The sequence below is a fragment of the Giraffa tippelskirchi genome, chromosome X, assembly GCF_054371585.1.
Source record: "Giraffa tippelskirchi isolate mGirTip1 chromosome X, T2T-mGirTip1v1.2.pri, whole genome shotgun sequence".
In the NCBI taxonomy this organism is placed as follows: Eukaryota; Metazoa; Chordata; class Mammalia; order Artiodactyla; family Giraffidae; genus Giraffa; species Giraffa tippelskirchi.
In genome coordinates, this window is record NC_137289.1 from 109,460,822 (window position 1) to 109,488,268 (window position 27,447).

General features: G+C 38.2%; 2 protein-coding genes across 12 annotated transcripts in view; one reads left to right on the forward strand and one right to left on the reverse strand.

Moving 5' to 3' along the window:
• CASK (calcium/calmodulin dependent serine protein kinase) overlaps positions 1 to 27,447 on the forward strand; it is a 385,636-nt gene that overhangs the window by 189,059 nt on the left and 169,130 nt on the right. For all 11 annotated transcript variants that reach the window (XM_081564446.1, XM_081564438.1, XM_081564440.1 and 8 more), the window contains exons 4-5: positions 8,735 to 8,812; positions 13,304 to 13,376. In XM_081564446.1, the coding sequence (XP_081420572.1) occupies positions 8,735 to 8,812; positions 13,304 to 13,376 (151 nt within the window). The remainder of the gene's footprint in view (positions 1 to 8,734; positions 8,813 to 13,303; positions 13,377 to 27,447) is intronic.
• Positions 24,298 to 26,379, reverse strand: GPR82 (G protein-coupled receptor 82). The gene has a single exon (XM_081564449.1). The coding sequence runs from the start codon at positions 26,377 to 26,379 to the stop codon at positions 25,369 to 25,371; it is 1,011 nt and encodes a 336-aa protein (XP_081420575.1). The 3' UTR covers positions 24,298 to 25,368.

Sequence of the window (27,447 nt, forward strand, 5' to 3'; positions counted from 1 at the left end):
AATATTTATGTTAAATTTAAATAATTTTTAAAGTATTAAGACTGCCTTATAAATACTATTTTAACAACATACTGAAGGAATATTTTTGCATTTTATTTTTTAACATTTAGAACTGTTTTTAGTATAACAAAAATGGTAATACCTGTTCTTTTTTTTTTTAAGTAAAAGGAAAGAAAAAATCCAGAGTCCTACCCATTTACTCTTTAACACTGTGTTGTATGTAATATCCAAAAATTTCTCAATACATTTGCATGCACATAGATAATGCATATATGTTTGTACATCTTAATATATTATGGACATCTTTCTATATCAATAAATATACTTCTATAGCATCATTTTAATGGTAGCATAATATCCTACTCTGTGGATTTACCAGTTTATTTAACCATTCTCTTTTTGTTGGGCATTTAGGTTGTTTCCAGTTTCTCCCTATTAAAAACAGCTGTGATAAACCCTTGTCATTAAAACTCAGCAAATAATCTGATTATTTCCCTTGGAATGAAATCATTGGGTCAAAGGACATGCCAATTTTTAAGACCTTTGTCTAGCATTATAAAATTGTCCACTGAAAAGGTTATATTAATGTATTTTATTTATCATCAGTGGATTACCTGATACAAGATAAGTTTCTCCAGCACTGAGGAGTGTGTGTGTTGTGGGGGTGGGGCTGTAGCTAGCTTTCCATACTGGAAGGTTGGACCTATGCCCCAACTTCTTCTTCCAACCATTTCTGTATTTCTGGGTTTAATAATGGCAACACTCCAGTCTTGAAATGTAATGCCTCAATCTTGCACGAGTTTTGATATGTACTGTTTTTATTATCATTATTAGAAATGCTTTTTAATTTTCAGTGTGACTTCACCTTTGAGTCATAGGTTATTTAGCATGTATTTCTCAATTTCCAAACATTTGGGAATTTTCTAGTTATTTTTTAAACTTCTAACTTAACTATACTATGATTAGAAAACATACTCTGCTTACAGTTCTTTCAATTTTGTTGGGTCTTAGCAATCCACTTCTGCAATATCTTGAGTTGTAATCCAAACTAGTATTTTGTGTGTGTGTGACATCACTTTTACTTGAAAGAATGACTAACAGACAAGCCACAGTTACCCAAACTTGAGTATGTGGCAGCCATTCAATAAAAAATGAACAAAGCGAGCCTGCTGCTTCCAGGGAAATAACTCACAGTAGTTGTTGCCGATGATGAAATTCAAATTTTTCGAGTGAAAATTAGAATTTTGGAAAACTTATATCTGCCACCATGAACTTAACAGCTTCCCAGGGCTTAAGGGGGGGTGTGTGCATGTGTGCGCACATACACTGAGTCATATCCAACTCTTTGCAGCCCCATGGACTGTAGCCCACCAGGCTCCTCTTTCCATGAGTTTTTCCAGGCAAGGAGACTGCAGTGGGTTGCCATTTCCTCCTCCAGGGGATCTTCCTGACCCAGGGATTGAACCTGCATCTCCTACATTGGCAGGTGGATTCTTTACCACTGAGCCACCTGAGAAGCCCCCCAGGACTTAAAGAATGTTTCTAATGTAATCAGCAGTGATTTTTAATATCATGTAATCAAACGTGTCAATATTAGGAAATTCTGCATAACTCAGTGGACTAGTGTTTTTCAAATGACTAATGCATAATGTTATAAAGTTATACATAGGTAAAAGGTCTATTCAAAGAAAAAGAACTTAGTAGTTGACCTAGAAATTAAAGTATACCTCCTGACTTATAAGTTATTGTTGTCAAGTATTTATATTTAAAATCAGTCAGTCTCCTCCTGGCACACCCCATCCTACCCCACTACCTACCTCTCTCTATTTCTGAACAGTAACTGTTTTATATGATCTCTCTCTTTCCAGAGAGAGACTGAGAGAATAGCTGTTTTATACAATCATTGTTCATTTAGATTCACCTACATATTTACATTTTATGTTTTCCATACCTTGCTGAATCTCTGAGTTTTCTTCATATTTCTTCTTCCTGAGAAATATTCTTTTATATTTCCTTTAGGGATAGGTATGCTCGTGGCAAATTATCTCAGTATTTTACTTATCTGAATTGTTTTTCCACCTTCATTCTGTAAAGATTTTTTTTCTTCTTATTTTAATTGGAGGCTAATTACTTTACAATATTGTAGTGGTTTTTGCCATACATTGACATGAATCAGCCATGGGTGTACATGTGTTCCCCATCATTCTGTAAAGATTTAAGTGAGAAGAGAAGTTTATATTGGCAGTTATTTTGAGACACTTTTCCACTGTTTTCTGGCTTCCATTATTGCTACTAAAAGTCAGCTATCAGTCTGATAGTCTGTTGTTTTCACTGTTTTTGAGATTGTCTATGTTTCTTTGTTTCCTGCAGTTCTCAGTGGTATATAGCTAACTATAGATTTCTTTTTCTTGCTTGATGTTTAATGGGCTTCTCAAATCAGTGGATTGATATCTTTAATCATCTCTGGGTAATTATCAGTCATTATATTTTCAGTATTGTTTCTGCTCCATTTTCTTTTCACTTTTTAAACTTCAATGAAATATATGCTGACTTTCTCAGTAATCTTTTACTTTCTTAATCTCACTTTTATTTTTTCCATGTTTTGTCTCTCCTTGCTTCAAGCTGATTATTTTCCAGTTCACTAATTTTCTCTTTGACTATCTAATCTGTTCAAATTCTTAATTTTTATTTTTTTCTATTCTTAAATTTCTTTTTGCTACTTTTTCAAATCTATAGTGTCACTTTTGATTATTTCTTTCTTACTGAATATTTAAAATTCAGCTTTTATCTCTATGGTAAGCATTGGGGTTTTCCTATGCTACTGATACCAGAATATATTCTATACCGCAATTTTCAAAATGCAAGTCTTTATGTTTCCACCCTGGAGTATGAGATATTTTGTCAGAGCCTTATCCTTTGGTGGACTCCTCTGTGGTTTGTGAGAAGAATAGCTCTTTCTCTCCTGTTGAATCACCCTGTAAATCTGCATCCAACTGTCATGTCTCTAGACTTCCCCAGAAGTGAAACCTCTTGCCTCCACAGCTGCCTTCTTTCCATAACCCCTCCATATCCCCAGGGCAGAAGCAGGTTTTGCTTCCCTCTTTGAGTTGTAATCCTTTCTCTGTTCTCATAGGTAGTTTTTCACTGTTTATGCCATTAATTCTTTAACACTTAAAAAAATTTTTATTGGGCTGGCCAGAAAGTCTGAGTTTTTCCATACCCAATATTTCATCTAGATTTTGTAGTTGTTTTTATCACCTTCAGGGGACATGCTGATCAGAGAAATCCAGATTTGATCTGTTCTTTACAGTGCTCCTCAAAGAATAGTTTGCAGACAAATTCTAGTCTACCAGTCATTTACCACTCTATAATGAGATAAGAACAGAAATTGAGTATAAACATCTAGAAACTGTTAGAATAATTTATGTTGCTGTGAAATCACAGCATGTTGCTTTGTATGTTGTAAAAAATATATTAGTTCTTAATATACTAGAGTGTGTGGGGGGTGGGGGGTGGTGAAAGGTAGTCCTTCATCACAGTTGGGCTTTCCTGGTGGCTCAGTGGTAAAAATCCACTTGCAATGCAGGAGACACGAGTTCAATCCCTGGGTCAGAAGGATCCCCTAGAGAAGGAAATGGCAACCTACTGCAGTATTCTTGCCTGGGAACTCCCATAGACAGAGGAGCCTGGTGGGTCTGTGGGGTCACAAAAGAATCAGACACAACTTAGCAACTAAACCACCACCATCATCACAGTTAATTTGAGAAGCGCTTCTTCATACAAGAACGTACTAGTCTCCTACAAGCCTCCTCTTTCTCTGCTTTTATAGAATACATTGTAGAGGAGGAAAGAAAACTTTCTCTATACTCTTATGTTAAGTACCTGGGGCCTGCAAATTAAACAGACAAATGGGAAATTAACAGGAGAAAAGATTCTCATTTGCACATGGTGGGCAGTAGGGAGCAGGCATACTCACAGGAAAAAGTGAAACCCACAGAGACCCAGAGGCTTATATACCATTTTAACGAAGAGTGAAAGTGAAGAAACGAGACAAAGGAAGGAGGGGGGAGTTTGGGTATCTAGGGTCGGAGGTAAATTGTAGGAAGTTAATCAGAAAATATATGGTAAAAAAAGAGTTATTTAATAAGGTTTGTTACACAGGTAAGAGTGGTTTTCTTCTTCCTGGTACATGGGAGGGGAACACCTTTACAAAAGAAAATTTCTGTCACTTTAATAAAGGGAAATTAATAGATGGGGAAACAGTGGAAACAGTGGCTGACTTTATTTTTCTGGGCTCCAAAATCACTGCAGATGGTGACTGCAGCCATGAAATTAAAAAACGCTTACTCCTTGGAAGGAAAGTTATGACCAACCTAGACAGCATATTAAAAAGCAGAGACATTACTTTGCCAACAAAGGTCCGTCCAGTCAAGGCTATGGTTTTTCCAGTGGTCGTGTATGGATGTGAGAGTTGGACTGTAAAGAAAGCTGAGCACCGAAGAATTGATGCTTTTGAACTGTGGTGTTGGAAAAGACTCTTGAGAGTCCCTTGGACTGCAAGGAGATCCAAGCAGTCCATCCTAAAGGAGATCAGTCCTGGGTGTTCATTGGAAGGACGATGTTGAAGCTGAAACTCCAATACTTTGGCCACCTGATGCGAAGAGCTGACTCATTTGAAAAGACCCTGGGAAAGATTGAGGGCAGGAGGAGAAGGGGACGACAGAGGATGAGATGGTTGGGTGGCATCACCGACTCAGTGGACATGGGTTTGGGTGTGCTCCGGGAGTTGTTGATGGACAGGGAGCCCTGGCGTGCTGCAGTTCATGGAGTCAAAAAGAGTCGGACATGACTGAGCAACTGAACTGAACTGAATGTCCCATTTTTAGGCAGAATGGAGGAGAGTAGAGTGTTTTTTCTGTATCTCCTGATTTTCAGTTGCCTTCAGCTCAAAATAATCCTCTGCTAAAGTGGTATATTTGGAGCTGGAATCTTTTGATCCCTTCCACATACGTATAGCCATACCTTGTCCCTCTAGTGTGTAGCTCAGTTGGTAAAGACTGCCTGCAATGCAGGAGACCCAGATTCGATCTCTGGATCAGGAAGATCCCCTGGAGAAGGTAATGGCAACCCACTCCAGTATTTTTGCCTGGAGAATTCCATGGACAGAGGACTTGCCAGGCTACAATCCATAGGATCGCAGAGTCAGACACGACTGTGTGACTAACTTTCCTTTCTTTCCTTGTCCCTCTAGACAGACCTGTGATCTGTTTTGTTTGTTTGGAGCGTTTGTTTTTGGATAATTTTTAAATTTTTTATAAGTAATGCATGTTTATTACAAAAGTTTTAAAATTCAGATAGATGAAATGAAGGGCAGTTAAGATCATTCATAATCCCACCACTTTTCACAATTCAGAGTAAACATCCCATAGTTTTTCTCTGTGTTTAGTATAGAAACATTCCCCATACTCTTCCATAGCAGAATTTCTTCTCTCTCTCATTTCATTCCCTCAAAATGGAACTGACTAAGGAAATTCAGAGCATGCTTTTTGAAGCTTCTAGGCAGCCTCAGAAACACCCTAAGATGGGAAGCCAAAGAGAAAACCAATAAGAGAAGCCTTATAATTGTTTTTAAAAGCATATTATCAAGTAAAGTTTCTCAAGAATTAAGACATTGAACTTATTGTTCAAGGTTATTATATTGGGATTGTATGTTTTATGAATATGTATATTTTAAGTTTCTATGATGAGTAAAATTTGCATAAAAGTATTTTTAGCTTTTATTTCTGTATCTCATAAAATTTTAAATTAATGGATTGCCTTTTACTTTAATATCAATTAATGTTACAAATAACTAATCAAATAGCTTTAATAATGGAAAAATTACTTTCACAGTAATGACTTACTTTCAGACTAAAGCCTCAAAGAGCATGCATGCATGTTTTAAACGTTACATAGGCGATTTTGTTTGGTACCCCTGGTTATGAACCATTGTATTAAAAAACGTATAATAGCCAAAAGATCCCATTTATAATAGCAACTAAAAATATAAAATGCTTTGGGGTGGGGAACCCAATAATCAATATTTGGAAGCAATATGAAGAAAATCTTAAAATTCTAACTCAGAGACATAAAAGGAAATGGAGATGCATATCATATTCACAGATGAGAATGTTAGGAAAATGTTAATTTCTACTTGTTAATCTATAAATATAATACTATTTCAGCAAAATATTTAAAAAAAACTTTAGTGTTTGAGAAATTGATTTTAAAGTTCAGCTGGGAGAGAAAAAAAATCTCATAGGAAAATGTTGGCAAAGAGTAATAATGAAATGAGACATATTTTGCCAAATACTAAAATATATACTATTGCAGAATTAAAAATGGTATCAGACTAGATACAAAAATAGTGGAAAAGAGTAGAAACCTAAAAATAACTTCGTTTGTGTGTATGCATATGTGGAAATTTTCATTTCAATTCCTAGTATTTTCACATATGTCCGGGAAAATGAATCGATTCATGCTGGTAATTGTAGCCCAGGGCAGTAAATGATTTCCAGTTATTTCCCACTGACTGGTTCCCTCTTTAAGTGTTTGCCTCTCACCACCTTACTACCTTCTCCCACCCTTAAGATTTTTCCCTCTTTCAGGTCCCTCCAAAAAGCCTTCCTCTGGCTCTAAGCATTCTTATTGCTTTATGATGCAATCGGTTTAGCTCTCTTCTTTGCCCAACTCTTCTCTCATCTAAGATGCGTAGTGCTTATCCTCACATTTTGCAATTAAAAAGGAAAAAGGCGAAACAAAACTATAATTCCCTCACTATGTGTTTCTAATCTTCACAAATCAACCATCCAAGCTTAAACTGCAGCCAGCTTTAAAAATAGTGCCTTTCTTCTCCCCACAACACAAAGAAATGAAAAATATTCAGTCTCTCTAGTAATCAAGGAAATGTAAATGAAACCATTTATGGGTGGCTTTTTTCCCTCCTATCTGATTGGCAAAGATTAAAAGGAATAATCATCCTAGGAGAGGCAAGCAAGGTAGAGGAAATAACACTTTCACACTCATTAGTTGCGGAGTAAATTGTTGAAAGTTTTCCAGTAGTGTATGTATCAAAAGCATTCTTTTCTATGCCTCTTGACCTAGCAACTCTGCTTGTAGGACTGTTGAAGGTGATCAGGATTGTTCACATAGATGCATGATCACATTCATCTGGGTTTTATTTCTGATGATGCAAAATAGGCCCTGCCATACTTCAGAGTAGACTGAGCCATCATAAAAATTAGTTTAGAAAATTCTGAATCCTATTGAACATTGGAAAAAGTTCATTGGCCATGAAATGAAAACTAGGTAAAATGGGTAAAGCTCTGTATAAATGTGAAAGTATTTTCATATAATATGGTCAGCTAATCATTAAATATTTACTGTGTGCCTAGTATTCTGCCAGGTTTTGGGTGGGACTATGTTGAAAGTATAAAATATACTTGTTCTTTTAGAACTTCATGCTATGTTTGAACTATTGAGCTTGAATATGTATATTTGTTCCTTGCACACCTAGTAGGTGTAGCTGTAGATAATGGAAAGAGCATTGAATATAGGTAGGGATTTGAATTCTGTCCCTGTCACATACGTGTCTACTCACTTAGAGAAATTATTTGAGAACATGAAGGATGCTGACCTCATAGGATGATAGTAAGAATGAAGGCAGATAAAACAAGGAATATTTTCCATGATGCTTGATAAATAGTAATATTAGTAATGATTATTAATTAATTAGTTATTGGACTTCCCTGGTGGTTCAGCGGTTAAGAATCTGCCTTGTAATGCAGGGGACACGCATTCCATCCCTGGTCGGGGATGCCCCAACCCACAATGCCCCACAGTGTTTTGCCAACAAAGGTCCGTATAGTCAAAGGTATGGTTTTTCCAGTAGTCATATACAGATGTGAGAGCTGGACCATAAAGAAGGCTGTTGTTGTTGTTCAGTCCCTCAGTCATGTTGCACTCTTTGCAACCCCATGGACTGCAGCAAGCCAGGCTTCCCTGTCCTTCACTGTCTCCTGGAGTTTGCTCAAACTCATATCCATTGACTCAATGATGCCATCCAACCATCTCATCCTCTGTTGCCCCCTTCTCCTCTTGTCCTCAATCTTTACAGCATCAAGGTCTTTTCTGATGAATCAGCTTTTTGCTTCAGGTGGCCAAAGTATTGGAGTTTCAGCTTCAGCATCAGTCCTTCCAGTGAATATTCAGAGTTGATTTCCTTTAGGATGGACTGGTTCGATCTCCTTGCTGTCCAAATGACTCTCAAGAGTCTTCCCTAGCACCACAGTTCGAAAGCATCAATTCTTCGGTGCTCAGCCTTCGTTATGGTCCAACTGTCACATCTGTACTTGACTACTGGAAAAACCATAGTTTTGACTAGATGGACCTTTGTTGGCAAAGTGATGTCTCTGCTTTTTAATACACTGTCTAGGTTTGTCATAGCTTTCCTTCCAAGGAACAAGTTTCTTTTAATTTCATGGCTGCAGTCACCGTTTGCAGTGATTTCAATGTTAAGATGGTTATAATGTCCTTTATAATTGGTATCTATTTTTCATCAAAAGAAGGAGATTTAAATAATTTATTATAATCTTTAGCTGTAAGTCAACTAAAAACTTAGTTACAATGTATTCGCTTTCAATGTTTTCTTCCTGAAATTTTCTTTCCTTATATTCTTTTTCATATCTCTCTACAGTATGGATGGAGCAGACCTGTGTTTTGAAATTGTAAAACGAGCTGATGCTGGTTTTGTATACAGTGAAGCTGTCGCCAGGTATGTGATTTGTATCAACTTCCCAAAGTAAAGGTAGAAGTAAAAGGGAGATGACAAGGAAATCACATGAAGTGTCCTGCTCTTTGAATGACAAGTAGGCTGCCACTCTTTCTTACAAGGAGCATCTCTTTTAATGTGCCTTAGTGGAACCAAACAGTGACTGGAAATGCAAAATATTAAACAGTGAATTTATTTATATGGATTTAGAATTTAACATCACCGCTGCTATCTTTTCCATTTCTGATGACTTTTATACAAGGAGGAATTTGATAGGTCAGGAACAATGTACAAGGAAACTTGGGGTTTTTGTGTGTGTGTGTTTGATTTTTGCTTTTTAGCAGATGTGCCTCATTAGTTCTTCAGTTTGCCTTTTAGTTATAGCAGATTGTTTTGTGACCAGTTAATCTGAGAAAAAGCACGAAACAGCAGAAAAACAAAAATAACAGCACAGTTTTTCTGCTGAATATATTGGACCTCCCAATCAAGTAGTCATCATTGTTCCAAGTGGAGGAGTTCCTACTCAAAATAAGGATTTAATATGAAAAGTCACAGGAGCCATGCAATGGGTCACTTGCCTATAGATTTGGAGCAGTACAACTTTCTGCTTTGGTGACACTCAATCATATCATAAATACCCACTCCAATGAGTTGCCTTTTTAATACATGAGTTGCAGCAACCCTCTTTAGTCACTAACCATGGTATGTTAAAGGGTTCAAACCTAAAAGGATTTATTAAAACTTTCTACCATTTGGGAAACAGTTATAATTAAATGATTATAACATTCTCCCTCCTACCATTCTTTTTATAATTATGGCACAATGGACAGATATGGCTAAAAACAGCTTAGAGACTACTACCCCCATGCAACTTTAAGCTCAGAGTGACTTGACTTTCTTCAAACTCTTTGCGCAGTCTTCTCCTGACTAAGCAGCAAGGGCCCCCATTTCAGGAGGTGGAGCAGCCATAACTATAACACAAGATAAAGAATATACTAAATTTTAGGCAGCTGCTGTTTTCTACTCCTGGAGCTAGGGAGAGGAAGCAAATGAGAATTTATATATATTAACTTTAGTTCCTTCTTTTAGCTCCTGATTTATTCATGGTAGAACTGAGGCCAAATATCTTTTTTATTTTGTGCCATGTTCACTAAAAGTGTATTCTAGGGTTTTCTTTTTTTAAAATCCCATTTTGCTTTTGTATTCTTATCACAATTAAAAGTTTTTATTTTGTATTGCATTTTAGAATTAAAAAACATTCTTTAATAATCAGTGCTATCTTGATTTTTCTTATGGCATAGTGGTATGGCACTTTCTCCTACTAAATGAAACCCTTAGATTTTGCATAACATTGTTCATATTTACTTCTTCAAGAATTAGAGTTTTGTATTTTCCCATATTGTTATCTTTCAACAGCAGCATTAAATAGGGAAACCTAAAAATTCTGGATGTTGATTTTATAAAACAATGAAACTTGATGGAGGAAGATTACTTTTTCCTTTTTGAACCACAAAGACACTGGATTACCTGGCAGATAGGCTATCAGAGTTGATGTTAAACCACTACTGCTTTTACTCTGTTCCATACTCATCCATTACTTTGCCAACATAGGTCAGTCTAGTCAAAGCTAAGATTTTTCCAGTAGTCATGTTTGGATGTGAGAGCTGGACTATAAAGAAAGCTGAGTGCCGAAGAATTGATGCTTTTGAACTGTGGTGTTAGAGAAGACTCTTGAGAGTCCCTTGGACTGCAGGGAGATCCAACCAGTCCATCGTAAAGGAAATCAGTCCTGAATATTCATTGGAAGGACTGATGCTGAAACTGAAACTCCAATACTTTGGCCATCTGATGTGAAGATCTGACTCATTTGAAAAGACCCTGATGCTGGGAAAGATTGAAGGCAGGAGGAGAAGGGGACAACAGAGGATGAGATGCTTGTATGGCATCACCGACTCAATGGACATGAGTTTGAGTAAACTCCGGGAGTTGGTGATGGACAGGGAGCCCTGACATGCTGCAGTCCATGGGGTCACAAAGAGTCAGACACAACTTAGCGACTAAACTGAACTGCTCATTCCTATCACTTTTCTTTAACTTTGAGCCTGTCTCTGCCACTGTGCTAGGTGTTAGAACATGAAGAATACCAATGTTGTAGAGATGATGTCATAGAGTGAAATGACTGGAGGTCTCTCACAATCTTGAGATTTATCGGAAAGTTAGATGTTTATGTACATCAAGATGAAAGTCTGTTGATTTTAAAAATCCACCTATATTGCTGTTAAAATGGTGATTTTATGAAAGGAACTTACCAGAATGGACCAAAGAAAAGAGTAATATTGGGATCAATAAATGACACTACAAAGAGAGAGATTTGGCAAAATTTATTAAAACCCTTCCTAAAAATGACAATAGGGAGGGACCTCAGAAAGTATGATTAGGTATGTCCCTTATTGCAGAGTACCAGTGACCATGTAACCAAGGGCACATTGATCCTTCCTTTGGTTTAGAGCATTCAACCAGATAACTTCTACCTTCCTTCTCTCTGATCCTATGCTCCATTGTTGGGAAATGCAGCTTGTATCAGTTGTTCTAGTGAGACCAAGTGAAAGAAGACTCAGACACCAAGTAATCATACTGATAGTGTTGTTTTTCTCCAACTGGCTGACCTTCAAGAGGAGTAGCAAAGTGTGACACGAAAGAAACCTGCGTTCAGTCCTTACAACCCAGTTACTGATTACCTCTGTTTTTCAGAGGTGGTGCTGCTGCTGCTAAGTCACTTCAGTCATGTCCGACTCTCTGTGACACCATAGACGGAAGCCCACCAGGCTCCCCCGTCCCTGGGATTCTCCAGGCAAGAACACTGGAGTGGGTTGCCATTTCCTTCCCCAATGCAGGAAAGTGAAAAGTGAAAGTGAAGTTGCTCAGTCGTATCTGACTCTTAGCGACCCCATGGACTGTAGCCTACCAGGCTCCTCCATCCATGGAATTTGCCAGGCAAGAGTACTGGAGTGGGGTGCCATTGCCTTCTCCATCAGAGGTGGTGAGTTGTGGAGTAAACTAACACACAGGATCAGATTATCAAATCAAACTCTCACAAATCAGAGAGATATTATTCCCTAGCACCAGGCTTTACTGAACAATTGTAAGGATACAGCCAATCAGAAGACCTAGCTGAAGCTGAGAGAGATCTGGGCCTTTTAAGGTTAGCTCTTCACTTCTTCCTACATCAGAAAAGCACCTCTGGCCCAGAATAGATGAGGTCTCTGCATGAGGTCTGTGAGATTCCACCCACGGAGGGGAGCATTTCAATTATGAAGCATCTCCATTGTGTATCTTGGAGAGTGGTATAGCTTACACGCCATCCTCGAGGAAGCCATTGATGCCTCAGGGATCCTGAGCTCTGTTTATGACAGGCAGTCCTTAGCCAGGGACATTCTGTTAAGGGAATTCCAGAGATAAGCTTTCTTCAGCCTTTATTTTGAAGTGTGGAGAATGAAAGATCTGGATAGAAAAAAACAAAATTAAATAAATACTAACCAATAAATAATGCTAAGTATATTGCATTTCTGTGTCATAGCTGGTTGGGAAGGAAAAGGGGGAAAATGAGAAAGGAAGATAGGAGGGGGAAAATGACACATATGTAGGGAATAAAATTCAGAGGAAGAGAAGATGAAAAAGACCCTTAAAGAAACAGAGAAACAGTAGGATTACAGAGGAACTTTAGAATTGAGAGAAGAAAATCAAAGTAAGTTCTCAAGTAATACTGAATGAACTGCTCTTGTCACACCCAGTGGCTAGTTGACCCTGTTAGCACTTTTAAATGCTAACTCCTCCTCTGTTCTTCTCCTGGACCCAGTGCAGAGCCTCAGTGGACCCTGCTGGCCTTGTGAGGAGATTGATTTTCCTAGGACTTCACCCCAGAAGGAATCTGCTTTGTTCAAGGATGCCCCATCTAATACTTGATTATGTTGCAAAAAGAAATTGTAGGCATAAGGAGGTTCTCTCTTGTTTGTCCTCAGAGCTAAATGGGAATAAGACAGCTAACCAGCCTCTGCTGGCAGATAAAAGGCTCCTACCCCTTGAGTTAGAATTCTTTGTGTACTTCTGAGCACTGCTCACTTAACAGCAATCCAGAGTAACTAAGTAAAATTAACTGTCAGAGAACTGTTATTTATGTTTTTCATATTTTAAGGTTGAATTTTTAGTTTGCAGAGCTATTTTACCTATGAGCTGTGTGAATGTGTGAAAATTCCTTTGACTTAGATATCTTAGAAAATGTAGAACACATTATTTCTTCATAAATCTCATAAACTTATACGTCTGCCAACTTTTTCATTACTAAGCTGTGCATTCCACCAATCTTGTCTATTCAAATGAAAAGTGTCTGTGGGCAGCAAGTATGAAGGTAGGAGTTACAAACTAGGGACATTATATGTTAAGTTTTAAAAATAAAAGTTTTTTTTACAGTTCTAGATTTCTTTTGTTTTTCTACAGTCATTACATGAGACAGATACTGGAAGCTCTACGCTATTGTCACGATAATAACATAATTCACAGGGATGTAAAGGTAAGTCATTTTTATTACTAACTTTAATATTTGTGAATAGACACTGACTTATAGCAATGATAGTAGTGAGAAATTTTTTCTTTAATGTTTTTATGAAGAACATCTTAAAGTTAATTTTACTTACAAATAAAAATTTGTTCAACTGGTTTATATTTGGAGAGTTGTAGTAGTTCTTAATAGGAACAATTTTTATCATTTCCATTTCCTTATTTTTATTAAAATGTACATGCATTCTAAAATTCCATTATTCTTTCTTTGCCATTGTGTGTGTGTATAAGAGAAGTGTGAAAATCCAGCAAATAGGAAGAACAAACAATATCCTGCACTAAGTTAATTGAGGGGAAAATGAGAATTTGGTTGATATAGGAATAGTTCATCACACTTACATTTCTGTAATACAGCAATGTAGAATAGTCAGCATTTTTTTTTGCAGAGTTTTGAAACATAGTCTGAAATCATAAATTATAATATAGTCATACCTTTAGGAATATGAATATTACCATTATTCAGTCTTTATGCCTGTTTGATACCAGTATCAGTTCATGAGAACTGTCAGTTCCTGGCTCATTATGGTGTCAGGCAGAACATGGAAGCGTGAAAGAAAGGAAGACATGGCCCTCCTCCTCATGCCTACCCCCTTTCAAGGCCTTGAGTCGCTAAGAGCCCCTACAATCTCTCTGGCCCTGTTATCCACTTTCACATGCTCCTATTTTGTCACTGGTTTCTCTCTAACCTATAGCACTCATAGGTACAGTGCTCTTCTTCTCTCAAGAAACATTATCAAAGGCCGAGCTTCTTCAGTGGATTTTAATGGTTAAGAAAATTAAGTAGAATTTAATTAAATTTTCTATAACATCTGAGAAATGTTAACTGAAATTCTGGTGGTTAAAAGCTGAGGGAAAGCATGAGCAATTCCAAACCAATCTAGTGGAATGTTATAATAGCAATGAAAAATCACTGGAGAAATGTACAAAATACACATTAGTGTAAATTAGTTGTAAAATATCTTATTCTTTTCAAATGTGGTGATAGGAAAGCGATATTGTTATTATCTCCACTCAACATTTTAAACAACTCAGTGGATACATAGCACTTTTATAAGCAAATATTCTTCAGTTATGCAAACAAAGAGAGTGAGAAGTGTAGAAAGATAAGGGGGGTGGGGAATGGTCAGTGATAGCAATGTGTCGTGTTATTCTTTTGCATTTAATTAATAGAAGAAAATGCATATATACAGAATGAACTATATCTCCATAAATGACAATCTGCGGGAGTTCCCTGGTGGTCCAGTGGTTCAGACTCCACACTTCCACTGCAGAGAGCGTGGGTTTGATGCCTGGTTGGGGAGCTAGGATTCTGCATACCACGCAGTAAGGCCCCCCCAAAAAGATCATTTGAAAACTTAAAATATGTAAAACAGGGGGCTTCCCTGATAGCTCAGTGGTAAAGAATCCACCTACCAATTTAGGAGACATCGGTTCCATCCCTGGTCTGAGAAGATCCCACATGCCTCAACTACTGAGCCTATGCACCATACAACTAAGCCCATGCACCACAATTCCTGAGCCTGTGCTCTTGAGCCCCCATGCTGCAACTACTGAAGCCCATACACCCTAGAGCCCATGCTCTGCAACGAGAGAGGCCACTGCAATGAGACACCTGCACACTGAAACTAGAGAAAAGCCTGCGCAGCAATGAAGACCCAGCACAGCCAAAAATAAATAAATACAATTTTTAAAAATATGTAAAACAAATTTTGAGTTCATATAGTAGCATTGTGTTAAAGACTGTTGCTCAAGAGGCAATTTTTTTTAAATTGAGATATAGTTAACGTTTAGCATTATATTAGTTTCAGGTATACAACATAATGATATATGTATATATTGTGACATGATCACCACAGTAAGTCTAGTTACTCTCTGTCACCATGCAAATGTACAATATAATATTATTGACTAGTCACCAGGCTGTACATTACATCTCATGACTTACTTATTTTTGTGACTGGAAGTCTGTACCAGTTACCCCCTTCACCCATTTTGTCCCTCCAACCCTCTTTCTCTCTGGCAACCACCATTCTGGTCTCTGTGTCTGTGAGTTTTGTTTTGTTGGTTCATTTGTTCTGATTTTGAGATTCAATGTATGACTGAAATCTTATTTGTCTGTCTCTATCAGACTTACTCAACATAATACCCTCAAGGTCCATCCACTTTGTCACAATGGCAAGAGTTCATTCTTTTTTATGACTGAGTAGTATTCTGTTGTGTATATATATACACTCACACACGCAATATCTTTGTTCATTCACCCATCAGTAGACACTTAGGTTGTTTCCATATCTTGGCTAATGTAAATAATGCTACAGTAGCATGGGGGTGCATATATCTTTTTAAAGTAGTGTTTTTGTTTTCTTCAGATAAGTACTCAGAAGTCAAATTTCTCAATCATTTGGTACTTCTTGTTGAAAGTGAAAGTCGCTCAGTCGTGTCCAACTCTTTGGGACTCCATGGACTACACAGTCCATGGAATTCTCTAGGCCAGAATACTGGAGTGGGTAGCCTATCCCTTCTCCAGTGGATCTTCCCAACCCAGGAATTTAACTGGGGTCTCCTGGATTGCAGGCAGATTCTTTACCAACTGAGCTATCAGGGAAGCCTCCATATGGTAGTTCTATTTTTAGTTTTTTGAGGAACCTCCATACTGTTTTCTAGAATGACTGCACCAATTTACATTTCCACCAATAGTGTATGAGGGTTCCCTTTCTTTCTACATCTTCACCAACACTTGTTATTTCTTACCTTTTTGATGATAGTCATTCTAACAGGTTAGGAGGTGATCTCTCATTGTGGGATTTGCATTTCCCTGATGATTAGTGATGTCGAGCATCTTTTCACGTACTTGTTGGCCATCTGTCTTATTTGGAAAAATGTCTATTCAGATCCTCTGCCCACTTTTTAAATCAGATGGTTTGGGAGTCTGTTAGTGAGTTGTAAGAAGCAATTTTATTTTGAATTCTGTTCTTGAGAGGTAATTATATCAGCATCATATGAGAAATAATGATGGACAACACACTCTACTGTAATACTTTCAATAATATAGTCTGTCAGCTTTTTGGTTGGCCATGGTATTTCGTCTAATGACAATCCAAAACCAAATACAATCCCTAAGTAGTTATGTTTGAATACTGTGCTTCGGCTTCTCATTTACATTCTGATTGATTTATTCAACAAATATCCAAGTACCTATGTCACACAGTATACTGTGTTTAGAGCCCTAAAGGCATTATGGTCTCAGTAGACAGATGAGATAGTGTATCTGTTACCAGCTGCTACAGATCAACACACAGTGACTTAGAGCAATCACCATTTATGTGCTCTCAGTTCTGCAGTTGGGCAAAGCTTGAGGAGGACTGCTCAATTTTGTCTCACAGGCTATTGGCTAAAGTGGCATGGCTAGTATCCACAAAGGCTTCAGTCACTTTTCTGGCATCTCAGCAGAAGTGAATAGAATAGCTGGAAGCTGGCTGGGCCCTCTTTGCAGTCTCTCATTCAGAACCTCTCTCTCTCTATCTATCTCTATCTCTCTCTCCCCTCTTCATGGCCTCCCTTTCTAGCAGGACGGTGTCTCATGGCACCAAAGGAGCAAAAATGAAGCCTCAACCTAGAATTGGCACCATGTCATGTCTTCTGCCTTCTGTTAGTCAAAATGTCACAAGAGTAGCGTGGATTCAAGAGGAGGAAAAACAGTTTGCACCTTTTAGTTAGAGGAGCAACATATGTGCACAAGGATAGGAGAACTTGTTCATGGCCATCTTCACAGATAGGCAAAACAAATAATTATCATCCAAGGTATGGGGTGGGAAATATTAAAAGACAGAGTCATAGAAAGTTCACGGAGAAAGTTGCATTTGAGCCTAGTCTTGAGTCATGGGAGAGTTACAACAGGATGAATAGACATTTCAAGCAACAGGAATAGTGTAGGCAAAGGCTCAAAGTTACTGTAATAAATTTTAGTAAATTTATTATATCTAAGGCACATGCCAAATAATTTTGAGGAAGCATCGAGAAACATGAACTTCCCAGGTGGCAATGGTAGTAAAGAACCTTCCCGCCAATGCAAGAGACGCAGGTTTGATCCCTGGGTCAGGAAGATGCCCTGGAGGAGGGCACGGCAACCCACTGCAGTATTCTTGCCTGGAGAATCCCATGGACAGAGGAGCCTGACAGGCTGCAGTCCATAGGGTTGCAAAGAGTCAGACATGACTGAAGCGATTTAGCATGCACACACACATCTAGAAACATTCTAAGGAAGGGAAGAGAGAAGTGATTCTCAAACTGCAAGTTAATAAGAAACCACCAGAAAAGGCACCATTGTTGAATTGGGAAGCAGACTCTCAACACAGAGCACACATTATTGTTGATATTCTTTTTATTTCAGTACCTGAAATCTATATACATTTCGCATGGTAACTATAGTGCTCACATTTAGCTAATTGATAAATTGGGATTGGGTTTTTTTTTTTCTTAAGACATCCATCCAAAAATACATGTCGAGTGCCTATTGTGTGTCTGGCACCATCCTAGGAACCAGAGCTACATCATCAAACAAAACAGACCAAATCACTGACCCTGTGGAGCTGACTTTCTAGTTCAGGGAGACAGACACTGATCACTGAGCATAAATAAGTCAACTGTATAGTAGGTTAGAGAGGTGGAAAGGACTACAGGGAAGAAAAAAAAAAAGAGCAGCCAAAGGGATGAGGACTGCTGGAGAAGGGGTTGCAGTATTAAATAGGGTGATGAAGCAGGCCACATTGAGCAGTTGACCTCTGGCAAGGAGAGAGGGTGGGCTAACTGATACCAAAGGAGGAAGATTCTGGGTAAAAGAAAGGCAGGAGCATAAGTGGCCTGTTTGAGTGAGAGCAAGGAGGCCAATATGGTTGAAGCAAACTGGGCAAAGGGGAGAGTGGATTAGATGAGGTTAGAGAGGAAAGGAGGGGAGAAGAACCTTTAACCTTTACTCTGACAGAACTGAGGATTCACCAAAGAGTTTTGAACAAAGACAGATGGTGATCTGACTTTCCACGGAAACGGGACTACATTGCTTTGTTGCTCTAATAATTGAACAGGGCCTCCAGGGTGGAACTTGGGAAACAGGAGATGGTCCTACCTGGCAGGGCCAGAGTGGTAGCAAGGAAGTGATAAAAATTAAAAAAAAGTAGATTCCAGGTATATTTGAAGGTTGTGTCCACAGGATTTGCTAATATAATTTCAGTAGCTTAGGTAACCCAAAGTAGTTTCATTCAGGACCTTATTATAAAGGTTTTCCAATGTAGTGATCTTTAATAATAATGCAACTTTAATGACAGTACATTTCCCATGGCTAATAATTTAAACTTTCACTGGATGTGTTCTTACTCTTTTTGCTAATAATAAAAAATTTTTCAGCCTAGTAGCCTTTCTTCACATTCAGATAGTGGATATTCAGTGACTTGTCTGGATATAGATTTCCTCTGTATATAGATTTTGATTTCTATAGTGAGTTTTTGTCAAAGTTTTCTTCCTTTATACTCAGTAAAGAAAACAGATGACCATTGCAACAGTCCATTCCTTTGAGAAAAATTTAGATTATTTAATTGTCTCTTTTAGCTAGCCAAGAATATTCTCATTTTCTCCCTTGTTCTGGTTCTCATTCTCCTTCCCTCCCTCCTTCCCCTCCCCCCAAGTTCTTGGCATAGATCCAGAAGCATTGGGTTTCAAACATTCTAGGCTTATATTAATAATACTTTTTTCTTTACTTGGTAGGCATTTCTTTTTGAAATCAGACTATCTGAGTCTAAAAATGTTTGGTTCTATCAGGTTACATTTGAGTCTATGGTGCCATGTGATGTGTAATGGAAACTGTTTGTTTTAAAGAAGCAGTTTCCCCACTGCTGGGCATACACACTGAGGAAACCAGAATTGAAAGAGACACGTGTACCCCAATGTTCATCGCGGCACTGTTTATAATACCCAGGACATGGAAGCAGCCTAGATGCCCATCAGCAGACGAATGGATAAGGAAGCTGTGGTACATATACACAATGGAATATTACTCAACCATTAAAAAGAATACATTCGAATCAGTTCTAATGAGGTGGATGAAACTGGAGCCTATTATACAGAGTGAAGTAAGCCAGAAAGAAAAACACCAATACAGTATACTAACACATATATATGGTATTTAGTCAATCGGTAAAGATAACCCTGTATGCGAGACATCAAAAGAGACACAGATAAATAGAACAGTATTATGGACTCTATGGGAGAGGCCGAGGGTAGGATGATATGGGAGAGTGGCATTGAAACATGTAAATTATCATATGTGAAACGAATCACCAGTCCAGGTTCAATGCATGATACAGGGTGCTCGGGGCTGGTGTACCAGGATGACCCAGAGGGATGGGATGGGGAGGGAGGTGAAAGGGGGATTCTGGAAGGGGAAAACATGTACACCCATGGTGGATTCATGTCAATGTATGGCAAAACAAATACAATATTGTAAAGTTAAAAAATAGAAAATAAACTAATTAAAAATAAGCAGTTTCATATGAAATTGTGTAAAATGTAATTGTATAATTCTTTGAAGACTCTTGAGAGTCCCTTGGACTGCAAGGAGGTCAAACCAGTCAATTCTAAAGGAAATTAGTCCTGAATATTCATTGGAAGGACTGATGCTGAAGCTGAAGCTCCAATACTTTGACCATGAGGCAGAGAACTGACTCATTGGAAAAGACCCTGATGCTGGAAAAGATTGAAGACGGGAGGAGAAGGGGACGACAGAGGATGAGATGGTTGGACACTATCACCGACATGGTGGACATGAGTTTGAGCAAGCTCCAGGAGTTGGTGATGGACAGGGAAGCCTGGCGTGCTGCAGTCCGTGGGGTCGCAAAGAGTCAGACGCGACTGAGCAACTGAACTGACTGACTTAAGTTTGGAAAGACGTGTCATCATAGTACAGCATCTCCCAACAGCCATATACATTTGGGGCCAAGTTCTTTGTTGTGGGGGGCTATCCTTTGTGTTGCTACCTCTGCCTAGCCTCGACTCACTAGATGCCAGTAGCATTTCCCCACTATATGATGCTCAAAAATGACTCCCGACATTTCCAAATGCCCCCTCAGGCACAAAAACCACCCCTGGTTGATGCCCACAGTCATATTCTATTTCTCATGCTTTGCCTCCCTACAGGCATTAAATAGGGCATGTATGCAAATTTCTTTTTTCTATCACCTTTCCTTTTATTCCTGTTTTTCTCTTGTGAAAGGATGTGAAAACTTTCATTATGTTTCAGTGTTTTCTTCCTCTCACCCCTAAATGAAAAGTACTTTAGAAAGAAATAGTCCAGTTTTTGAGGTAAATGCAACTCCTGGCTCCTTGCTGGCCTTTGTTGGCTCTGTTCAGCCATGAGAGTCGCCGTTTTATTGTCTCTGCTGTCTCCCAGAGACGCCTCACAAAGCACCACCTGAGCAGGGAAAGAAAACCAAGCCTCAGACCTTTCTGCACCACTGACCTACTGAGGTCTGATTTTAATAAGTCAAGTTGAAGTTAAGCCGCTTCTTTGAGAGCAAACTGCTCGACACACAGTCCCTTTCTATTCTGAATAGGGCCTGTGCCCAGGAGGTTTGGGGGCTCCGGTTTAGTTCTCAGAACTGCAAAACCCCAAATCTCACAGCTGCTCAGGCAGGAGCCTCCACCCAAGCATTTCTGTGTGTGCTTCCTTTAAATGGTTTCCTCGCTAACCCGTGAACACGCCCGGCTGCTCTCTGGCCACCTTCTGGTATCAGTTCTCCTTTCACCAGCTGAGGGCCAGACTTCATTATAAATGGATGTTCATCACATCACACTAGTTGCGGTGGCATTGTGGATTTCTTACGGTATTTCTTCCTCCATCACTCTTGACATTTGTCTTACATCTCTTACCACAGCTCCCTTATGTTTATATTATATAGAACATTGAGAGTTTCCTTAAGATGAAAGTAAATTCTGTTCTTTATTATAATAAGCACACAGGCTTACCTTCTCTGTTACTTTTGTAAGATTGTCTAGCGAAATGTACATGTTCAGCTTGACCGTGGGGTTTTTAATACTTAGAAATAAAAGATAAATTTAAGATGACCTTGCTTCTCTTTTTCCACCCATCCCCCGTTTCAAAAAAAAATCAACTCCTTGATTTGAAAAGAAAAGAATAACTCTTTTGCTCAGTAGATGCGAGTACTTTCACTGCTGGTTCCCTTCTGAGCCAGCAGTAGCAAGCATGTACCATACAGCCAGTGCATTTGTACTGTCAGGTATAAAACCCTTCTAGCTATAGTAACTCTTGCCACTGATATCAATTCACTTTGAATCCCAGGGCAGTCAAAGAAGGCTCATGGCATTAGGTTGCAGGATTGAAATGCTTAGCCCCTCTGTGCCCCTCTGTGCTGTGCTCCATTTGTGGTTTTCCAAGCAAGATTCCCTCTCAGCTTGTCTTCACATATTCACTCAAAGCAGCTCCCTCTCTGCAGACTGCAAAGCCCCAGGTGGGCTGCAGCCAGCCTTAACCGGATCAGAGCAGGGTTGACATTGGAGGGGAGCAAAACTTGCCACCCCCACAATGTGTCTGTTTGGCTTGAAGATTATTGGGGGCTGGTTGTTTTTAAGAAGCAAAAGACTCAGGAAGTCTTTCTTTTCACCTCCCCCTTAACCGCCTGAAACAATTTAAAGGGTCTGATCCAGGAAGAGTACTAGCGCCAGAGATGTCTACAGAGAATGTGGGCTAGGTGGGGTGGGGGAACTCAGCAAGCTAGGGAGACCAAAGTCCCCTCTGCATCCCATAGTCTTGGTAGCAAACATTTGTTTCCCAAACATTTGTTTCTCCATCTCCATGTGAATTGCCTTCCTCCCCTTTGAGGTCCCCAACCCCTACCCTCTTCTCCTTCTCTCAGTTGGCTCATAAGTTCCACTTGCCCAGCTTGTCCTTGAGCCTCATATTCCAGAGGATATGAGGCCATATTCCCCTTAGGTATGTAATTTAGTTTGGGTTTTTTTTTCTCCTGTTAATCCATCTTAGGTCAGGAGACGCGTCAGGAGAACCTACAGGAATAGAGGAAAATTTTTTCCTTCTCCAGCATCTTCCTGTTCTCCCCAAAGAATAGAAACTCACTTCCAGGAGGAGTACTCCATCCTTCATTTTGCTGTTCTAGTCTTAATTGTTCATGTTCCTGATTAATAGTTTGCAGGTTGCCTTAATGGGAGTGTATATATAAAAGGATAAAGGGGGAAATAAACCTTTGTCATGCCTGTTAAGACACAATCTTGTCGATCTTTAAGTCAAAATTTGGGGTTTCTGAAATTGTGTTTGATGTTAACTCACAGACACATTGCTTCCCTGGTAGCTCAGACGGTAAAGCGTCTGCCTACAATGCAGGAGACCTGGGTTCGATCCCTGGGTCTGGAAGATCCCCTGGAGAAGGAAATAACAACCCACTCCAATATTCATGCCTGGAAAATCCCATGGACCGAGGAGCCTGCAGGGCTACAGTCCATGGGGTCGCAAAGAGTTGGACACGACTGAGCGACTTCACAGACACATTAAAAGCATCACTTTCCTGAAATTCCACTTCAAATTTAGGATAAATTTTAGAAAGTGATACCTCCTATAAAATATTTGCCATGACATTAAATAGTCAGTTCCTCAATTACACAAAAAATTCAACATAATTTGCAGTCACCTATTCATGAAAGCATCTATGGTGTAAAGATAAACATGGTGATTAATAAGCTCAGTACAGAGAATTAAAATGGAAGTTTTCTACCAGAATGAGTAACTTGAGAAATTGCATATCTCCTTTTCTGCCTTTTTCTAATGTAGAGAAGTCTACTTTGGTGTAGTATCTTTTATTTAAATAGCAGTGTAAAGTGATTTTTTAATAGTGATTTTCAGAAGTTACATGTATTTTTAAAACTCCTAAGTGAAGTGAGATTTGATACAGCATTGCTTATGTTAAATGAGAACTATTGATCAGCTTCTCAATTCCTCTTAGTCAGTTTTGGTTTTAAAACTTACGTAAGAAAGTATTGCTGTAACTGTGGAGAAAGCTGGGTGTCTTTGAGTTATTATGTGATTCTCATGTCTATGAAATTACTAGATTAGACACCCTTGTTTACAGCCAACACTTAAGGAGTCACCTGGAGTTCCCAGGTCTTCCTTTGTCTCTGCAAATTAAAAATAATCAGCCAGAAATAAGATTGCTGCTATAAAAGAATAGTTGTATACTATAAATATTTGAAGCCAGCATGTGTTTTTTCACATTTCTCTGAACATTTTCTTCTCCCAGTTAAACATTGAAGTATTCTTTTTCAGTGAAAATCACACAGATTTGTTTCTGTGTAATGTGAATTGTTTCTACGTTTTAAATTCTGGAACGAAACATGCTATGAGATGAAAGGCTTAGGAGTGCTATGTGAACTAACTTTAAACTTCTTTTTGAGCACTGAAGAAATTACCATGTAGGGAATAAATGAGCCTTTAAGCAGTGTCTAATGAAGTAGCAGGTTACAATTCAGGTTTATTCAGCTTCAATTTTGTTCAGCTATTTATGTTTGGTTCTAATCTGAGCAACTGCAAGTACCATAGGAGCAGAAATAGGAAATAGACTAAAGCTCCGAAGTTGCTTATGGTCTCTTTAGGAAGATAAACACACATTCTTTTTTATTTTTAATTATATTGTATATAATACAGAATATAGCATCATCATTTGTCTTACAAGATTACATCTAAGAAAGAAATGACCATAAAGAAAGGCTTACTCTTTAAATATTTAGGTAGATATTGGAGAAAATTTTAGATGACTTATTTAACTATGCACTTCAGTTTTTTCATCAGTTAATTGGCATACATCAGGCTTATGATGATTAAAATAATACATGTGAAACCTGTAAGCAGAGTGCCTGGCACATAGCACATGCCTGGTAAATGAGAGCTACTCATAATAGTAACATCATCTGGCTTAATAATAGTACCTATGAATTACATAGCATTTTTCTGTTCTACAAATGAATAAATTAACACTTACAGAGGGTGATTTCCCTAAGATTGTCCAGCTAAGTAAGAGTTGGAACTAGGATTGAATCTAGGGACTCTAACTCCAGAAACCAGTCTCACAATGGTGATACTGTTATACTGCCTATCATTCATTCATTTATTTCACAAAAATTAATTGAAAACATTTACATGCTAGGTACTATTTGTCATTAATAACATTATTTATATTGAATACAGAGGAGAATCAACAAAATGTGAAGATCATGTAATGACATTTTTATTTTGACAAAGCCTAATCCAAATATTTAAGCGTCTTTATAAATAACATCTACTTAATAAATACTGGAATCAATGAATATTATTACTTCTCCCAGGATCATGGACCAGATAATACCAAATAATTAATGTGTTTATAAAACCCTGGATTTTTTACAGTGCGTTATTCATACACTTAGATAGGACTTAAATGAGGAAATTTCTTATTCACTTTTTTCTTTTACTCGTTTTAAAAGTTACCAATAATACATTACCCATACATGGACCCTTGTAGTCTAATTACTAGAAAGTAGGAAAGTCATAAACCATGTGCTGCTTTATCCTATAGATTTCAATTATTGTGCTTTGCCTAGAAGCATCCATGGTTGAGTTTAAACAGAAAATCATCTAGTGGTTTCATATGTGGTGGGCTCCTTGCAGTATGCTTGTCTTTTGCCTCTGTAAGTCTCTGCCATCTCAACTTTCACTCTAAGTAGAACCATAAAGTGAGTTTTATGTTTGTTGGTTGGTTGATTTTGTTTTTAAAAACCAAAGAGGCTTTCTTAGTGCCTATTATCAACCAAGCTATGACCTGTTAAACCCATCATTTAGGGGCCCCAGTAGGGTCATATGAACACTTTTCTATTTGGTGGTATTTTCCATTCAGAAATCAATCAGAGGGTTGCAGATGGGGTGCGTCAGGTTTTGTAAAGAGATTGTATACTGTCTTCTTGAATGTTTTATCTAAAAAAAGAAATATAATGGGGTCTGTGCTACTTCTGGCGGATGCAAGGCAGGTGAGGATGTTTTTTATTTCAATTAAATGATTCAGTTGCTCACAGTCCACTCTTCGGTGTACAACAAAAAAAATGGGTTTAAAAATGCTGTATGGGAGGAAGCAAACTATTAGTAGAATCTGAATGACCAAAAGGTGCCTTTTCACAGAGCTGTAAGTCAGATCTTTCTCTGTAATGGATGTACAAGTCCTTATTTTTCTCAGATGGTTGACAAAAGAGTAGTATGATGTTAGGACAACTAAAAATGAAAACCCAATAAATGTGGTTCCAATGAGGCCTGCAGTCTGAGAGATCTCGGCTCCTAGTTCCATCTGTGAATTATAGCACTTCGTCTCTTCCCCTTTTGTGGCCTCTTCAACCGAGTAGTATATGATAATTGGAATAATTATGCCTAGAACAACTATCCATATGTAAACACATAGTTTTCTAGCAAAATTGGGCTGGCGAAATTTTTTCAGTAAGTGGCCGTAAAATACTTTCTCGTAGCACGAAGTGGTCTCTTGTGTGGAATCCTTTTTCATTAAGGTAGCATAGCGGCTTATGGCAATCCAGCTTAAAATTAAGAGGCTGACGAACATACTTACATGCATGGATAGAGTTCCCAAAAAATTGACCACCCTGCATTGTGGAGATTGATATTCCCACTGAAAACCTTTCAGGAAATAGATACCCATGAAAGGCATGGCACTGCACACAAGTAAGTTTGCGGTCACAAGATGTGCTAGGTAGATGTGTGTTGATGTTTTCTTAGCTATTTTTGTTAAAAATATCCACTGGGAGAGAGAATTTCCAAACAGACCAATGATACAAAGGAAGGTATAAATGATCGGTAAAGCCATGTAAGAGATCTTGGATGGTTGAACACATGTTGAGTTGTTACTCATTTATATCAGATTTCCTTGAATTTTGCCACAGGAGCTAGAACAGAGTTGCAGATATTTAATATTAAAATTACAAATGGTATTTAAACTGAATAGTTTAAACATTGGCTAAAATAAAATGGTAACATAAATATAGTGGATGAAAAGGGAAAGTATAGATGCCTTCTCACCTTTTCTAATCACGATTGTCCGATTGAAATAAAAGCAGGTAGTTGATTATTGTGGATGGTGCCTTTGTCTAAAGAACAAAATTTGATAGAAATAGTTAAATGCCTGAGATTTATTCTTTTATACTAGAGAAATGTGTAATTCTTATACTAGATTTTAAGGTAGTTTGTAAAAGACAATTGATTTTGGCCTAGGAAGGTAATTTTTAGAATTTTAAGGCACATGCAAGCAATGCTTACTGGCCAAAGGAAACTGTTGCAAAAGTATTTTGTGGTCATGTTAACAGAAGACCGATTTTTAATTACCACCTTGCTGCTGCTGCTGCTGCTAAGTCGCTTCAGTCGTGTCCAACTCTGTATGACCCCATAGACAGCAGCCCACCAGTCTCCTCTGTCCCTGGGATTCTCCAGGCAAGAATACTGGAGTGGGTTGCCATTTCCTTCTCCAAATTAGCACCTTAATTGCCCATAAATACTTTTAAAAATGGTGTCTTTTCATGTCTAAGTTAAAGAGCTTCTCTGTAATCCAATACTATTAGAAGAGTCTCTTTTCATATTTCAGAAGTAAACTTAATTCTGTATCAACATTCAGGCAAGATCTTGAATTAAACAGAAGAAAAATGTAGTGACCAAAGATAGACACCAGGATACCAGGGTCCTTACCGGATGTCATCAGTAATTTCTTATTTCAGATATTTAATGCTCATCTATCATACTTTAGTAAAAATTTTGTTTAAGATTCTGAATCAAACTGTAGTTGCTATTGCTTGTTGGTTAGAGCGCCCTCATGTGTCTTTGTGTGTAACTTAGTACCTTGGTTTTTCAGAGAAGTGTTTTGTTTTGTTTTTTTAGAAGATACTTTAACCACAGTATAAATGCAGGTATGATTTGGCCTTTTTAATGT

Excerpts from the sequence above, each read along its gene's own strand:
- GPR82 (XM_081564449.1), bottom strand. The coding sequence starts at position 26,379 with ATGAGTAACAACTCAACATGTGTTCAACCATCCAAGATCTCTTACATG.